The 18,674-nt window shown below is 44.6% G+C and overlaps 1 protein-coding gene across 2 annotated transcripts in view; it reads left to right on the plus strand.

Annotated features, from left to right (window-relative positions):
• Positions 1 to 2,714: 2,714 nt before the first annotated feature.
• Positions 2,715 to 18,674, plus strand: part of tcf7l1b (transcription factor 7 like 1b) — a 35,942-nt gene continuing 19,982 nt past the window's right edge. For both annotated transcript variants that reach the window (XM_085787246.1, XM_085787247.1), the window contains exons 1-3: positions 2,715 to 3,677; positions 3,812 to 3,884; positions 4,010 to 4,137. In XM_085787246.1, the coding sequence (XP_085643372.1) occupies positions 3,492 to 3,677; positions 3,812 to 3,884; positions 4,010 to 4,137 (387 nt within the window). In that variant the 5' untranslated portion in view covers positions 2,715 to 3,491. The remainder of the gene's footprint in view (positions 3,678 to 3,811; positions 3,885 to 4,009; positions 4,138 to 18,674) is intronic.

Genomic DNA, 18,674 nt, shown 5'->3' on the forward strand with positions numbered 1-18,674 from the left:
AGGATGACCTTGAATTCTCCAAAGCGAGTATGGATTGGCACAGAGCATCTCTCTCCTCCCTTTCCTGCTTTCTCTCCTCCACTCGCACTGTCTTTCAAGCACACGCAAACACAACACAACCACACAAACATGCACACAACCTGCGCACACTCTGGCAGCTATACGCACAGCACAAGAAGAAGCACACGTGTGTGTACAGGCACGCACAACCAGCTCCATCTCTCTCTCTCTCTCTCTCTTTTTTTTTTTGCACTCTCTTTAGTGAGGGAAAAAATGAACACACAGTCACGTACGACAAGCCAGAGTTGAGAGAGCAACTTCAAAGTAAGGCAGATGCAGGGACAGCACCCTCTGAATAAATTTTCTGGCCACCAGTCGATCTGCCCCCAGGCTAAGATTGTGGCTGTTCGCATCTCTCCTGACCCCTCATCAACTCCCAGTTAAAACCAATCCTTCTCTAACAAGGCAGGGAGAAGGTAGGGATAGGTAAATATCTAGAGATAAAAATCCTCTTGCACATGTTGCAGGTGTAAAGAAAATACATTTTCAATAGTATACATATATGAGCCAGAATGCAGCTAGTTTGATCCATACATTGGTGTGAGGGAGATTCTATCAACACAAAACACGTAAAAAACAACAACAATGAATTCTTTCAGTCTGTAGGCATATGTGTGATTATGTGCACAGAATTATGCTTTAAATGTGACCAATTAATGTTCTTTACTTTAATGAAAGCAACAGCTTGACAACAATAGGCATTATTTTGTTTTTGCGAGAGTGGCCCCCCCTCTCACATTGGAATAATACACTTCCGATACGCTGTTATTTTTTTTCATTCATTTTATTTCTCACTGAGGTGTTATATCTCACTGTGCTGTGAAACAACAGTCTACTCACCACATGCCCATGGCGCTTAATAGCACACTGCTGAAACTTATGCGTGTGTGAGAAATGTCAGTATTTAAGAGATACCCCTGCTCAGCAACTACTTATGCAAGTCATTATTATTTTTGTGTGTTGACTTGTTTTAATATTTGATTTCTTTATTAATCATTTATAAGGCTATGGTTCATGAGCACTGAATAATTGTAATTGCACCTGCTGGGACATACACAGTCCATTACATTTCTGACATGTGATAGATGGGAGGCTGTGTTTTCGGTGTTTTGTGTTAGTTTAGGGGTTGAAAAAATTGGAGTTCAATGTCAAACCAAAGGGCCGTTTCATAAATTTGGATAAGTAAAAAAAAATGAACAAGTGCAAACACCATTCGTAAAACGCACTCTGTTACATTCTCTGCATACTGTAGCCAAGACAAACAATGATGTATAGCCTTGAGGGCAAAATATTCACCTATGTGTGCGCATGCAAGTGCAAACGTGTATTTCTGTCTATGGGAAATCCACTATTTATAACAGCCCAGCATGCAGTTCATATGAGATGCAGAATGCAACTACAGTATATGTTGCTTTTAACTGAATACAAATACACACACTGACATGCACGCACACACACAACACACACACACACACACAAACACCCAGGAGGAGCAGGGATCTAATGAGGCCCGTGGAGACACTGCTGAATTGTCAGTCAACCCTCAGCTTGCTGACACGCAGTCGACAACATCAGTGACTTCTTTTCTCAAACAGGGGAAGCCTGTCGAATTGCATCAGAAGCAAAGAAAAGTCTGAGGTCCTGTGGATTTGGGCTGAGGAGGGTGAAGATAGGAGGAGCTGAGGAAATGTTTTAAAAAGAATCAAACTTGTTAGCTGCTGTGTTACACTGGGGGGAAACTTTTGCAAGTTTGGATGCTTTGTGGGCGAAAAATTGCTTTCTTTTTTTGTAATGCATTTAAAAACAGGCCATGATTCAGATGTATGTACAGGTTACTCCACAGACACACACACACACACACAAAAAAAGTTGCAACCACTTCCCTTGTTCTTCCAAGACTGTTTGCAAAACCGGGCCTCCAATCCTGTTCCTCAAATATACAATGAGGCCAGTGAGGGAGAGAGAGAGAGAGGGAGGGAGTGAGGCTGGATGTTACTTCACTCTGTCATGCCTATAGTTGTGCCATAATAGGCCATGCTTATCCCAGGTGTTGCTGAGCTTTGTCTGTCCCAGCGTATTGTTTCAGGACATGCAGACGTGCAATTTGCACATGGCAGTGTGTAATTATGACTTTCTCACTAGAAGTCTGGCCTGTCATTTTCACACAGATGGAGGCAGTGTGGTCTCCCGCTGCCGGCATCCACAACACTGGAGATACAGTATATTGGCAGGTCACACCTCGTGATAGGAAGCTGCTCAGTTTCACTTAGACTCTAAGAAAACACCTATGCATATTCTCACTTTATTGACCTGTGATATTATAACAATAATGATAATTAGAATTGTGACTACAACTTATACCCTACTGATAATACTAATAACACTAATAATAGTGGTAATAAAAATAACAATAGGCTAAATCAAAACTGTGCCATTCATTATTCGGTCACTCCGTGCTACAAACCTCCTCTGTTGTGTTAAAATGCCCTCGATCATTTCATTGTCTGTTGCGGTGGCAGTGCGTTGGTGGCTTGAGGGTTAAGAATAGCTGATCTACATGGTGGTGAATTAAGTGTCGGCTTTCAGTACTAACTCCTCCTCTTCGGACAGGCTGCGCTTTTCTTCCACTTGAACAACCAAGTAGTTTTCAGGGCGCATTCCCCGGCAGCAATGTGGAGGGAAAGGGAGAGCACGTCCAGCTGAAAAAATATTTCTCTCTTCGCACCGGGTTTTTATTTCTCTCTTTTTATTTTATTTTTTGTTTAATCCCTTGGTTTGTTTGGGAAAACGACATTGCGTCGCCTCAAACTTGTGGAAGTGGTTGTGGGGGAAGCAAGTGAAGAAAACTGCAGCAACCGTCGCGTGTTTTTTCTTTCTTTCCTTTTTTTTTCTGCTCACTCGAGCCATTGTTTTCTTACGCATGGATACTAGGAGATGAAATCGGACGTGTTTCTTTTTCTTGAGTAACCTTCCCCCTTCGCGTGGACTTTTTTTTTGGTTTTGTTTTAGTTTATGTGGTTCCCGGGATCTGTAAGAGGAGGAGAGAGTCCCATTCCTCTGCAGCGCAACAAGGAGAGACAAACGCAGGGGCCACAAGTTGTCCACAAGCTGCGAAGGAGACCAAACTTTGCCAAGTTGCTGCGCATCCGGCCACTAACGCCAAAGATTCATCGATATCTCCCCTCTGCGGCTCTGCTGTAACTTCCAACTGTGGATTATTGTTGTTGCAGTGCTCGCCATGGACCTGGGGACCACGTTTAGAGGATGAAAAGGGAGTTTTGAAACATGAACAGTGTGTTGTAAGTTGGTTCACTCCTCCAGTGGCTCGCTTGGACTACGCTCATCTGATATAAAGTCAAATATTGTTGCGACTGTTTTTTCCTCCTCGTTAAAAACACAAACAAAACAAAAACACCCACCGCTCTGCCAAAATGCCACAGCTCAACGGAGGTGGTGGGGATGACTTGGGGGCCAACGATGAAATGATCTCGTTTAAAGACGAAGGGGAGCAGGAGGAAAAGATATCGGAGAATGTATCCGCGGAAAGGGATTTGGATGATGTGAAGTCCTCCTTAGTCAACGAGTCGGAAAACAACAGCAGCTCGTCAGACTCCGAGGTGAGGACACGCTGCACGGAGACAATGTGCTCCACGCGGCTCACAGCATTAAGACAGATGTGATTTAATGGTGTTGAAAGTTTCAATAGTTTCTTCCCCTCCGTGTGTGTGTGTGTGTGTTCTCTCCTTGTCAGCAAGCAGAGAGGCGCCCCCGAGCCAGACCCGACTTAGAAAGTTATGAGAAAACAAGAGACTACTTCAGTGAAGGTAAAAAAAATAAATCAACAAAACCGTAAAGGCATTCGCACAAGTTTTTTTTTTTAAATGCAGTGTCCGGTGATCATGCAGCTTTTGTGCTTTTATTAACCCTGACTTGTCTTTTATCCCTGCAGCACTGAGGAGGCAGCAAGATGGTGGCTTTTTTAAGAGTCCTCACTATCCAGGCTACCCGTTTCTCATGATCCCAGACCTCAGCAACCCCTACCTATCCAACGGTTCACTGTCCCCCAGCGCCAGAACAGTAAGTGCCGCTGTGGAAATGTCACTCTTTGCTCTCTTTTCTTTATTCACTCGCGCTCAGCGTGAAAAAAAACCAGAAGGAGAAGAAGAAGAAGAGAGAAAAAAAACTTTGGCCGTGCGTAAAAGTTCCTTGTGCACTGCCAGACCGCCATATTCCCTCCGAGTGGCCTCTCAAGGAGTACTAACTACTTCTTTGTTCTTTTTGGGGATATAAATTTCTCCTCTGCCACCCACCCCTCGACAAGGCGTGCATTTGACAACCCCTCATTCGGCTCAAAGTTCAGACAAATTAGTTATTCTATTCTTATTTTGAAGGATTTATGGCAGTTTCTTGCCGAAAATACTGCGCACTGCTATCAGTGGATGTTGATTATATACTTTACACAGTGACCTTGTCTTACTAAAGCTGGGTTTATCTCATGTGCTGCCACTGTTACTCTCCTAGAGGAACTTATATTTTGCACTATAGATGCCAACACTTATCTAAATTTTATTTTACAATGATATGATATTTTTAAAGTGTTTCAAGGGAGTCATTTCTTTTGTTTGTATGATAACATCTTTTTTTTTTAAACATGCTCTGCAAGAAACTGAAAATAAGTACTATCCTACAGTATTAACAATGTAATACTTCACTTTGACACACATGGGAGGCATTTCACTGCCCAGACCATGACAGCCGTTGTCCTCAGACTAGATTTGGGTGACAGTTGTGAGCCTGTGTTGTTGGTTCGTTTGAGACTGTAGTGATTCATGGACTTGTTGCATGGTTGCATCACACCGCTTGTACGTGAAGTTGTAACATGCTCACAATGTTTGATATCAAGTGTTCCACTGGTTTGTTTGCTGTTTCTGTGCAACAGCTTCTTTTCCATTGTGGAGAGCGTCTTGCTTTTTTAGCATGGCTAGCAGAGGGCTGAAGTCAAGCGCCGAGACTTTACAATAATTTCACACCAGTTGGCAATGAAGAAAACATGACTAATGAAGTCACAAGAAGGTGCATGGGGGAAAAAGGCCACGCTGAGGTCAGAGAGTGTGATCCGCAAAGTGACCACGGACACTGATTCCAGACATTTAAATGTAACCCACACTGTTTGGAATGGCAGCTCGTGAAATACAAATTTAAATGGGACTATGCAAACTTCCTTGAAATAATCCCTGCTGGAGAGCTGTTCCTCCCAAGCTTGTCCATCCCCCAATGCCTGTCATGCCCCCCCGCCCCCACCACAGCACCCAACCCCACCCCTCCGCCCCAAAAAACAAGTACTTTCGTTAAGGCCTGGCAGGCATCTGACTGAAAAGACCCCCTCCACCACCACCTCCTCCTCCTCCACCCCCCTTTTTTCTGTCTCCTTTTCACTGTTCAGGCCCGCTCCCCTCGCCTCCCTGTATCTTCCATTCAATTAGAAAGGCGTTAGTTGACCATTGTTATTCTGAGCAGTCTTGATGGCTTCATTGGAGGTCTCCATTGGGGCTCATTAACTAAATGGCTACTCTGCTCACGCTAGGTGATACATGTCGCTGTGTAGATCGTCCACCTTGTTGCATCTGGCCACCAGAGTTTAGTTGGAATAATGTCGTTATTATATTTTTTGCTTTTCCTGGTGGATTTTTGCAGGGAACATCTTTTTTTTTGGCATTCAGAGTCGTCTATTATCTAGTCTCTGCTTTGTTTTGTCTTGTGTCTGTGGTATGAAAGACTCTCACTTTACTTGTGTTTTTTTTTTGTCCAACAAAACAAAGTTAAAATTAAATGGACTTTCCTCAAGGCAAAATAACAAATAATTGGAGAGGATTTAAAATTCGAAGGTATAATCCCCCATATTAGAAAAAAAAAAGAATGAGGTCAATGGGACAGAGTGAGCTGACTGTGTCAATCATCACCGTGGCAGAAAACAAGCAGGCAGACAATAGCTGGCATACTTAGCAGATGTCTCAAGGTCTCCATATTGCTCTGTGCTCATGGCTATAGTGAGAGGGCAGTGGATTTGATTGATGAGAGGTTCGACTCAGAACCCAGTAAAAGCTCTGGGGCCGGTTTGTTTACACCTGTGAAGCTGAATAAAGTCAGATTTACTGGATGATATTTACCAGTGGCTCAAACACACATCAGCCCAACAACTTAGTTTAAGTAATGAGCTCTACAGTTAGATTTATCATGCAGCATCATCCTGTGGGATATGCTGATTTACTGGCTGGATAGAAATGTGCCCACAGGGTAACCTCACCTCGTTTGTGTCGTCACCTCTCTGGTCTTGAGATACGGACAATGCCAGTGCCAGCAAACAGATATATTATATTGTGTGTCTCGCAAAGCCCCGCTGGGAATGATAGATTTGTTTTTGTGGCGTAGTATGTGGTTGCACTTGTGCTGCGTGAGACACATTAAAGTTATGCCTCTCACCCACATCATGTGATTAAATACCAGACGACAGAGTCCAGTGGCTTTTATTTCCAGGTGGAGCAGCAGCTTCGTTCTGTAGCAAGGTAAATATTTTTGTAATTACACACAGGGCAGTGTGTGTGTCTGGCTATATTTTTACATTTCCTGCATGTGTCTATTTACACCTCCCCTACAGGCCTGACATCTTTTGTGTACTTTTTGTGTAATAATAAAGCAGTATACCCCGTACATGCTAGGATTTAAAAGAAGGCAAATGCTAAATAATAGATAGGAGATGTTGCACAAGAGTCGTCGTGCTGTGATTTGACTCTGCAATGTGCTGCATGATGAAGGATTTGAGGCCCGAACTTTTAAATTTGGATGTGGCAACCCTATCATGAGCAATGAGAGACAGGCCTACATGGGATCAGCACAAAGTTCCCCCGAGGGCCAAGCATAACTGATTTAAAGCCTGCGTGGAGCTGACATTCCGCTGTAATCCACCGAGAGCTGAGGAGGAGGTTTTATGTTTGCAGAGATGTTCCACCAGACTTCTGCCTGCTGTGGGGCTACGGAGCCAGAGAGGGTTTTTTTTTTTTTTCATTTTCCTACATAGTCAGCCTGACAAATCCCGCTTATTGTTTGTCGATTCATTGATGTGATTATCGCTGCATTGTTCCCGTAGTGACGGACTGGTGCAAGATTTAATTGATGAACACACACTTGACGCTTGACGCCATCGCTTGTCAGCCTCATCAGCACTTTGAGATAACTCTGTTAGTACATCATCATCATCACTAAAGAGTGAAATGCCTCTTGTGTGTGAGAGGTGGCAAGTGAGCGAGAGCGAGGTTGGCCGCTCAAATATATCTTCATCAAATACGCAGCGAGACACTCGAACTCCCGAGCATGATTGTTGAATAGAAAATTGTTTGAGATTGAGATATGAATGGAGAGTTTGTATAAGTCTGAACATGTCGGTGGCCACGGTTGCATGCCTTTCTGACTTCTTTTTTTTCCATTCTTTCTGCTGCTTTTGGTGCTTAAAAATGTGCAGACAAAGAAAAGTCAACACAGACATTGTCCCGCTGAATAAAAGGGCCTCTCCCTGCATAAGCAAAGCCTGTTTGTGTTGAGGTGTCTTTTCATCAGGTGGCTCACTTGGCCATTTCACTCACCTTGCTGCACATGTGTGTGTGTGTGTCGGTGAATGCACACATATGCATCCATGCGTGCTGCACGTTTGTGTGTGTGCAGTGTGAGTGTGTGAGTTGTGGGGGTGGGAGAGGGTGGGGGGGGTGGGGGCGTTCAGGTGAGGCAATGTGGATACTTTGTGCAACAGAGGGAACAGTGTACGGCGCTCACATCCTGACAACCCTCAGTGTTGTATTCCTGAACGTTGGCACGCAAATATTTTTTCAACCAAGGGCTGTGTCAACAGAGCTAACATTTTTTGACTAGGTTTATAGTTTTTAAAAGATTTTTTCTTCAAAGGCAAACACATCTACATCAATTTAGTGGCACTGTTCAATTAGGAACAGATCGCATGTAACCGCAGAAATGCCATCGCTGGCTAAGAGCTCTTTCCCGGAGCGATTCAGGTTGATAATGAACTCATTGCTCCGGCTGTAGGAAATTAAATTAAAATTGGCAAAAGAAAAATGTTTTGAAATATTAAAATAATGTTGAATTAGTTTGAGAAGAAGGGCGAGCTGTTTAGATGTAATTTAACATTTCAGAATCGAGTCATCTGAATTGATTCATTGTCAATTACTACATATCTAAACATCAGCAATTACTTGCATATTACACAGGGTTGAACAAGGTCAGGTCTAATTAGTGAAACACAAACCAAACCAGTTTACAGTTGTAATTAAATTACCATGTTTCTAATGTTCCACTTTATCTGCCTTTACATCTATAAATCACTGACTGTGTAAACAGCCTATAATCTTCAGCAGCTTCACATAGAACCTGTGGTATGGAGCTTTTACAGGAGCGTGCATTTTGTGCTCATGTTCGCTTCGTACCATCGCTTGTGTAGTGGAGCTGTGTGAAATGGTGTCAGTCCTGGTCTGTATCCTTCCCTCTTCGGTCTCTGTGGAAGGCATGAGCTGGCGTCAATTCCTCCTGCTACCCCATAGCCTGCTAGTTCACTACCTAACCCACCCGCCCACCCTTCCGCCTGACATTAGAAATTCTGTTTATAGCGCTCTTTGGCTCTCGAGCGCAGGGCCCATCAGGAGCATCTCAGCACCCTTTGAGGAATGGATAACCAACATCTCCCCTCTCCAGCCGCAGACTCCCCATGTTCAGTGACATCAATGAATCCCTTTGATGTGCCAAGATGAATATGTGTGTAAATGTGTTTTTATCAATTTATGTGTTTTTCTCATTTGCTATGTTTGGCCAGAGCTGCTGCGCGGGGTTTGCTACATTGCTTTTCCCTGTGAAATTTGGGGCGAATTTGTGAGGCGGTTGGCCAAAGGTGAACATCTCTAGCAACACCTGAGTTCTCTCCAGAATCTCGGCCTTTCTTCTCACCTTTGAGACCTTTTAGAAGATGTTGTTGACCGTGTCGAACAACAAAACAACCCTGTTGCAGAGTTAGATATTATAGTGTATCACTTACTGAAAAGATATCTCGCTATTTATAGAGGAAGCTGCAAGTCATGTTCTGCTCTGTCTCTGCTTATGAACAATTTTGATCCTTGCGCGGTGAATGGTCTTTGCAGTGTTGAGCCATGGTGAGACTTAAATGCAAGGAAATTCAGGTGTAAGGACGTGGGATTTTAAAGTGCTGCTGTCTTTAAAGTAACAAAAGTTTTTTTTTTCTTGCCAAGAATGGGGTGATGCAGGTGTGGGAGGTGGAGACGTGTATCATGTGTCACATGAATACCAGTTTAGTCATGTCTGTTCTGTGGTATTAATGTGGAGTCTGGGTGTAAGAGGGGGAGGGGTGGGCCCCAGGATTTTATCAGGAGATCTGTCTCCCTCCCAGGTGACTGCACTCCTCAAACTGTTCCTGATCCAGGGTTAATCATCCAACCTCTCCAAGCTTTTTTTCTCTTCTTGTGTCATCATATATTATAAGCCTGATTAATGGCCTGTTGGTCTGTTAGTGAGAGAATGGCTTCAACTAATGATTATTTTCATTAATTTTGGCGTGTAAAATTCCGTAGTAGTAGAAAAACCTCTTTTAAAAAGCCTCTGTCTGTGATGTGTTCACCAACACACAATAACCTCAAGATATATAAAAAAAACAACTATAAATACTTATAGCTATATAGAAACTGTTTGTTTTTAAAATGTGCTGATAAATTGAAAATGAAAATAGTTCCAGATCAATTTTCTGTTGATCATCTTATCAGTTAATTGATTATTACAACAATTTCAGCCCCTCAGATTAACCGATAGTGAAACTAGCTTTTGCTTGCAGCCACACTAACTGATGCAACAGCGGGGGTGTGGGGGGGCGTCAGAGGGGGGGAGTGAACTGTGGTGGTGTAAGTGTATGTGGCCCTTTCATAGCTATAACCACTACTGTTTAGCTCACATAAAGAAATGTTTTCCCTCCATAATTGTACCTTAAATGCTTCACTCCATGCTAATAAAACGTGATTGTACAGCAGGAAGAAAAAGAAAATGCTCTAAACAGGGTTTCATCAGTCTGGTATTCCAAGCAGCTGTTTTCAGTTTAAGCACTGCAGGCAGCAGGAGAGAGAGAGAGAGAGCAGGCAGGAGGAGAGATTGTTGATGAGATGTGGTGGTGGGAGCATAAACTGGGGCAGATATGGGTCCTGCTATCCCTTTTGCCTGTTATCCCGAGGTGGGCCGGCTTCCAGACCGTGAGGCACTCACTTATCAGAGGGATTCTGTCTCCCACAGAGCACAGCTCCTCCGCCGTAGACCGCAGTGCCTCATCATTCCCTTACAGTCACAGCCCCAATCAGCAGGCAGCAGGAGGCTATCAGATCATGCACGTAGCATCAGTACTACTAAGATTTGTATCAGGCTGCGCTTCAGTTCACGTACAGGGCATAGAAACACTCTCTCCCTGCTCAGGGTCTGTTAAAGGCCATGTCAGTATGTGTAACAGAATGTGTGGAGTATCAGTGAGGTTGTAGTGGTCATACTAAATTAAGGAGAGGATGGATATCCATCCAGGATGAGGTTAGTTGACAGCGAGCAGAGCAGCTGTTCTTCTTGTTGGAGTGATAAATCAGTTGGGCTGCATCCCGCTGAGTTTGTCCCCGTACTGTCGGAGCGAGGTTTGGGCCGCTGGTACGGCCCATGTCCCCTGACAGACACATGTCACGTCAACACATTTTACTTGCAAACACGTGTGACGCCCTGCACACAAACCATAACCATCTAATGGTTTCTGGGGTTAGCGTTATAACTTACGTGCATGATAAGAAATGACACATGAATTTACCTCTTCCTGTTTTACACAGTGTAACTTTTAGCACATATCTGTCTTTGGCTTTATGATGTCAAAATATAAACGCATATAAACTTAGAGATGTGACTGACAGTAAAGCTGATGTCACTGAAATGTCATCTGTAATCTAAGGTGGGTAAGTGTGTTTGGCTACATATACCTTAAAGACAGCCATATGCCATATGTAACACATACAGTACATACAAGCAGCACATGTGTTTATATCTGATTACTTTCGTCAAGTTTTCTTTGAGTTCAATAGGTTTGTCTGACATGTAGTTTTGAAAGTACAACGTTGCTTTAGCTTAGTTCTTCTATCAATTGTATCAGTGTGTTCTCTTATGGCCATACATAAAGCATATCTTAATTTTATATTCTTCAAAATACCCATGTTTTTTAGCAGAACAAATAGATTACAATCATATTGTGACGTATTGGGTAAGTCACGATTTTAACTACTTTGTTTGAAATTTAGAGTAAGATGAGTTTTAGTCTCTGCTTTGAATAGCATTTAATCAGTTCATTAATGTTGAAAGACACCCTTGTTAAGTCCATAAAGTGTGTAATTGTTTGTCAAATATCCTGCATATAAGAACAGTTTTCCCATGAGATCAGGTCACTTGCCCTAATATTGATAATAACTTAACCTTTGGGTGGCCCTCACTTCCCCCAGTTACCCTCATAAACCAATTGTACTTGTTAAGAAGTCACAATGTTCTGCAGAGCATCAAATTCAATTAAAGCCGCAAGCGGCGATGATCGGCCCTCGCTCGACCCATGCGACCGCGGGGGCCTGAGGCGTGCGGGGGCCGTGGCGCGAAGCGAGAATGGCGAAAAAGCGCTGCGGGAGTGGAAAAACGCAACGTGCGGTTCGTCCACTAGATGGCGCTACGAAGCCAGAAGCGGGTAGCGGCGTTCAGGAGCTGACCGGGATCAAGCCCCTGACGTTTGATGTGAATCGGACAATGTAAATGTAAAACAGGTCACTTCCTGTTACCACCAGGGGGCGCATTTGTATGAATCCAGATGTGGGTAGGTGTGATCAGGGGCTGACCAGGATCACACATGTCAGGTTTGAAGTTAATCGGACAATGTAAATGTAAAACAGGTCACTTCCTGTTACCACCAGGGGGCGCATTTGTATGAACCCAGATGTGGGTAGGTGTGTTTAGGGGCAGTGGCTCATCAAATATGTAAAATTTGAAGTCGATTGGACAAGTTAAGTGTAAACCAGGTCACTTCCTGTTACCACCGGGGGGCGCATTGAGTAAAGTGGGCGTGCCATTCAGCGGAACGTTCAGGGTGGAGCCATCATCATCTTCAGCAAGTTTGAAGCTGATAGGATGAAGTATGTGGGCGTTAGAGCTGTTAGAAGGTGAAATGGCGAGGAAACATGAAGTCGCCAAAAATTGGCAAGGCCGCAGAAGCCACGCCCTTTGACGTAGAGACCTATGGAGCACAAGGTTGGATCAGCATGGCATCTCGATAACCTGTAGGCAATTTGAAGTAGATCGGGCGAAATTAGTGGGAGGAGTTAAAGATTTTAATGTAAAAAATGGTCACTTCCTGTTACCACCGGGGGGCGCTTTGAGTAAAGTGAGATATTGATATATCGGGCGAATCAGTGACTCACCCCCATAATTTCCTTCAAGTTTGAAGTTGATAGGATAAAGCATGTGGGCGTGACAGCCAACCGAATGTTGGTGGCGATCGAGCCTATGTTTGGCGCCCATTGGAAGCCACGCCCTTTGACGTATTGACCTACGGAGCACATGCTGTACTCAGCTAGGTCTGAAGATGTTGTCTATCAAATTTGGAGCGTGTCGGGCGAACCGTTTCGGACGAGTTAATTTGGCGCCAAAAACGACCAATTCAAAATGGCCGACTTCCTGTTGACATTTCACCATGACATTAAGAGGCTTTTTTGTATATCTGGGTATGGTACATATGTGTACCGAATTTTGTTGGTCTACGCCAAAGTAAGCGAAATTGTCTATGGGACTTTTTAAAATTTGTAGGGGGCGCTATTTCGCCATTTCGCGTCGGACATGCGCGAGCAGCACAAAATATCGAATTTCGGAAGAAGCCGGACGTCCGGCAAAAAGTTCACGCATTTTCGAGTTGGGGAAAGGGGCGAAATTGGGGTTTGAAGGCGGAGAAGAATAATAATAATAATAATTAAAGCCGCAAGCGGCGATGATCGGCCCTCGCTCGCCCATGCCACCGCGGGGCCTGAGGCACGCCGGGGCTGTGGCGCGGAGCAGAAATGGAGAAGAAACCCGGAAGGAGGCCAAAATTGCAATGTTTCGTTCATCCACCAGGGGGCAGTCACCGCATGTGGTGTGGTGCGTTCAGGGGCGGCCCCTCATCACTCGTGTGAAGTTTGGAGTGAATCGGACAAAGCATGAGGGAGTTATGAGCAGTTAAAGGTTCGTCCACCAGGGGGCAGTAATGGGATGTGTGCAGGTGTGTTCGGGGTCAGTCCCTCATCACATATGTGAAGTTTCGTGGAAATCGGACAAAGCATGAGGGAGTTATGAGCAGTTAAAGGTTCGTCCACTAGGGGGCAGTAATGGGATGCGTGCAGGTGTGTTCAGGGTCAGTCCCTCATCACACATGTGAAGTTTCGTGGAAATCGGACAATGTTGATGCAAAAAATCGCACTTCCTGTTTCCACTAGGGGGCCACATGAGCGACACCCCTATCAGATGGAAGAGGTCTCCACCCTGGACCTGTGTATCAAGTTTCATGATGATACGAGTTCAATAAAGCCATCAAAAAGCCAAACGTATTTTCATGGCGAGGAATTGATGGTAGCCACGCCCCCACAGGGACGCCATTACTCGTAGCTTCACAGTCTTCATAATGTAGCTTCACCAACTGGTTCTGCATGTTTTACAAGTGGAATGGAGTTGATTGGGTGAACTATGTATTTTTAATGAATTTTAGTTCACTTCCTGTTACCACCGGGGGGCGCTATGAGCGACGTAGGCAAATAATATGTCGGATCGTTCAGGGTCTCGCCATAGATTTTTGCACCAAGTTTGAAGCGTCTACGATCAAGTATGTGGGCGTGAGAGCCAATCGTATTACATGGCGAGCACGCCAAAGTGAATTGAGCGCTGGCAGCCACGCCCTTTGACCTACGGACTCACGGAGCACAAGATAAGCTCAGCTAGGTCTGGAGATGTGGTGTACCTAATTTCAACTTGATCGGGCGAACGCTGTGGGAGGAGTTAAGTTTAGGCGGGAAAAATCTAAATCAAAATGGCCGACTTCCTGTTGGGATTTCACCATGACATTAAGAGGCTTTTTTGCATATCTGGGTATAATACATATGTGTAGCGAATTTTGTAGGTCTACGCCAAAGTAAGCAAAATTGTCTATGGGACTTTTCAAAATTTGTAGGGGGCGCTATTTCGCCATGTCGCGTCGGACATGTGCGACCACCACATATATCGAATTTCGGATCAGGCCGGACGTCCGGGCAAAAGTTCACGCATTTTCGAAGTCGGGAAAGGGGCCAAATTGGGGCATTTAGGTGACGGAATAATAAGAATAATAATAATAAAAAACAACGCGATTTCAATAGCCCCTCGGGCGAGTGCTACTCGCCGCTCGGGCCTAATAATAAACAGCGCGATTTCAATAGCCCCTCGGGCGAGTGCTACTCGCCGCTCGGGCCTAATTAAAGCGCAGCAAAGGCACAAGTCATCTAAAATGTGTAGCCTCCTTATCTCCATCCAGACTTGTGGATCCTGTTAGAATAAACAGCAGAAGCAGCAGAAACTCTGATGGGCTGATATTTTTACATTGGGCCTTGGCCGCAGGATGCATCACTCTTTCCTGACCTTCTCTACTCAATTTAAAATTATGAGGTTGTGCTCTTGATTAGTTATGAGTAATGGCTGTGGTTGAGGGCCTTGTGCTCCTCAGACAGGAGACACTCTTCAGTACGAGCGGGATTCCCCCTGTGGCTGCCACAGATGATTGGATTTCTTTGTTCAGGGATGTGATCAGTTGATTGACCCAGGTGGGCTTTTTGGTTTACCCCCTCTCTCTCTCTCCCTGTCTCTCTCTCTCACTCGTTCTTTGAAAGATGTGTATTAGCGTGAGGTGAATCATGTAGCAGGTGATAACGATGGATGGAGCGCGACCGGATGGCAGCTCCACGCCTCCGCTGACATAATCCCTCATCCATTTACATGGCTGGGTACCAAATCCCTACAAATGTGACTGACTTATTTGCTTCAAATTTAGAGTAGCTACATTAGAAAAAAGATCTAATCAGCCCTATATGACATGGAGTAGGCCAAGGAGCCCTTTTGTTTGAATTGTACATGGGTTGGAGGGGCTGGCTATTGGAAATCCCTGAAGCAGGCTTTAGGGGCAGGTCTGATTCTCGTGTGAAATGGGAAGGCTCTATAGCTCTCGGCTGACTTGACTGGGGCTGTATGGGTGTGTTGGCAGGGGGAGCGCCGGTCATGAATAGGGTCTTTGACTACCTCAGACTTGCCCTGAAAGGCAGGACAAAGACCCTAGGGCAACGGCTTAGAGCCTCACAGCTGAGCTACAGAATGCTTGGCCCAGTCTTCCTCCCTCCTTGCCTGATTTAAATACTACACTGGCTTTCAGCATTCTGGCGACGGAGGCTCGCATTCACCGCAGCACATTTACCATCAACTTTTCTCTCTGTTTTTGTTTACAGTATACTAATGCTGGAGATGTTTACGTAATCCATTGTACAGAATCCACCAGTGTTGCTAGTGAATATGCATCAGTGACTCTCTTAAACCCGCCTGAAGATTAGCTTCATGCTGCTCGTATTAAGCAGAATTTATTTTGCTACACACTAACTGCTGGCATATGTGTCTCACTGCTAATCACAACTCAACTCGCAGTCGTTAATTATGGAACATTTTTGCTTATCTTAGTGCAAGATGGAGATACTGGCAAGTAAACAAGATGCAACTTGGTGCGCACCTCTAATTGCTTGATTATTTTTGACAGTTCTGTGCAACTCTTCAGCTTCGAGATTTGCAGTGGCAAAAAAAAAAAAAAAGAAATGAAAAAAAAAAAGCCATAAATCTTTTCTGCAGAGTTAATGGGGTTATTTGAGTCCTGTCCAGACACTCTCTCCCCACAGAGTGTCTAGTTTCAGATGTCACTCAGAGCTTTGTTTGCCCCCCAGGGTGAAGGGTTAGAGGTCAAGGTTCAGGGCCAGTTGGCTGAGTGGCCACAAAAGCCCAGGCTTCCCCTCAGCACATCCGATCTCTTCTTCCACACCAGCCTGCAGCCACAATGAGAGGATCGGTTTGCAACATTTGTCTTCTCTCGTTATAAGCTAAAATTAATTTTCACTCATGTCCAGGGTGTTATTGTCAGGGTATCGTTCGCAGTTTCACAATGAGCTCATAAAACTGGCTAGAAACTGTAATTGTTTCTCAGTGGAAACTTGTGTAATTATTCAGTTACAGTTCTCGTTTTGGAGGCGTTTCATTGCTTTTGCTGTCCAGCTACTGTGTTGGCCCATTATTACCTTAGCAAACATCTTTTAATTAGTATTATTTGCATTAGGGAGAATTTATAGAGGCTAAAATGTTTTTCTTAGCCGCTCAGAATTTGCACCTCAGCGAAATCTGAACACCAGAAACACGAGAACAGAAACACTTCTCAGTTTCTTTGTTCGAAACACCTCAGAAACTTTTGGAGCCCACGGCCTCACCCTCGTCAGCCCCCACCCACAATCTCAACTTTTCTCCTCGCCCCCCTCCCACCCACCCAAACATGTCCTCCAGCCAGGTTTATTATGCCGTTTCACGCAGACCAAAATTGCAGCTGCATGGAGGACAATCTGGAGCACATTAGCTCAGGCGCTGTGATTTATAAATTGTTTCTCAGGCCATAAATCCCTGTTGTAATTGTGCACAAGCACCCTTCTCTCTCCAGTCTCTCCCCCCTTCGTTCTCCTCTTTCTCTCTCTCTCTCCCTCTCTTTCTCTCAATCTCTCCCCGAACAACTTACAGTTCTTGGGTTAACACTTAATTGTTTGCAGAAGTGTGCAGCTTGGATTGAGCAAAAGTTTGTTGCGTTGTGGCGTAGATCTGGGGCTCTCAGAAACAACTCTTCACTAAAGATAAACTTTCCTCCTTTTTCCCCAATGCTCTTCCTTAAGCCCTCTCTGTCGCGTGGTGCAAGCTAAACGTCCAAGATGGGATGTGAGCATTTGTCTTCAGCTCCATGTTACTGTGGTTCATGCTCTGCATTCCTGAATACTGTGTAATTGTAAAGGGGCCTCTCCTAAACTCTGTCCCTGGGAATCTGATATTTACAGCAGCCCCTGATCGTAATCACCTTGCCGTTCTCATTAGATTGTATTGAAACTGAAAGATAGCAGCAGCTGTATATGTTTTTTTTTAAATGTCCATGTCCAGCCTTGAGCTCTCCATGGTCTGGAGAATGTTGTGAAGACGTTTTTTGCAGTCCTGATGAATCAGTGTTAGTCCTTCAAAAAACATCTCTTCTTTTTCAAAATGAGTAAAAATGATTAATTTAATATCAACTGATTCAAAAGAAATTACATTTTCAAGTGTCTGTAAGTCTATTGAACTAAACTTGATTATTATTGAAGGGGAAGGTGACTTACTCATCCTCCAACCGCCTGAAAACCTATACGTCCTCACTGGAAAATGTATTCTTCACCAAGTTTCAGCCATGTAAGCCGAGTCCTCAGATGTGAACATGAATTGAATTTATAACCACACCTATCAGCGGGTCATGATTTAGCACTCAGTATCGCAACGCACAGCATGATGAAAAAGAAGCCTGTAGATTGCAGGGGAACGACTTTTACAAATGTTTCAGGTATAAAAATCAACACTTTGGCCACGTTCCAGACCTCCCTGCAGTCTGCCGACAATACGCATAACTAATCCTTGGGAATGTCACGGTAGTAAGTCGTGCACTGTGTCGCACAGTGTGGAAGTTTGAAACTACTTTTGGAAATATTTTCTTTTGCAATAAAACACGCCAGGCCCTATATGCCAACTGAGATTATTTTCAGACCCATGATGATTATTCTTTGCTTTAGTTTGTCTGATCTAGACTGATAAAAGTGGAATAAATAACTAAAAAGATAATTATTTTGCGCCTCACCCATTTGATTCAACTCATTTCTTCCCTAAATTAGAAATTTCACTGGTTTTATTGCAACTTTTTTGGGCCATCTCTCCATAAATGTCTCTAAAAGTGTTCATAAATGATGTGGGTTTCATTCTAACAGTCAGCCTCTGTGTCCCGGTGCGACAGGAGGAGCGAGCATACCTGTGGCATGTGAATGTGTGTGTGTGTGTGTGTTTGAGCAGGTAAAAGCTGGAGGGGGGGCGTGCAGGCGGCGGAGTGAGGGTGGGGGAGGGCGGAGAGGAGATGGAGAGCGAAGTGAGTGGGGCTAGCAGTGGGGTGATAGCGATGTCAGGTAGTAAAAACTGAGATGAGGCAGGGCCCAGAAGTCTGCGGGGTCTGGAGATTTGCGCCTGCACTCGGAGAGCAAACAGAGGCATCTGCAGGCAGCTGTGTGTGTGTATGTGTGTGTGTGTGTGTGTGTGCGTGCGTGCGTGCGTGCAAGGGGGGAGGGGCTGCTGCTCAGGACAGGGGGGTGGGGGTGTGGAGCTGGGTGGTGGTGTTGGGTGGTGGTGAAGGGAGAGAGGAGGGG

The sequence above is a fragment of the Trachurus japonicus genome, chromosome 9, assembly GCF_045865225.1.
Source record: "Trachurus japonicus isolate A0001 chromosome 9, Traja_1.0".
Lineage (NCBI taxonomy): Eukaryota > Metazoa > Chordata > Actinopteri > Carangiformes > Carangidae > Trachurus > Trachurus japonicus.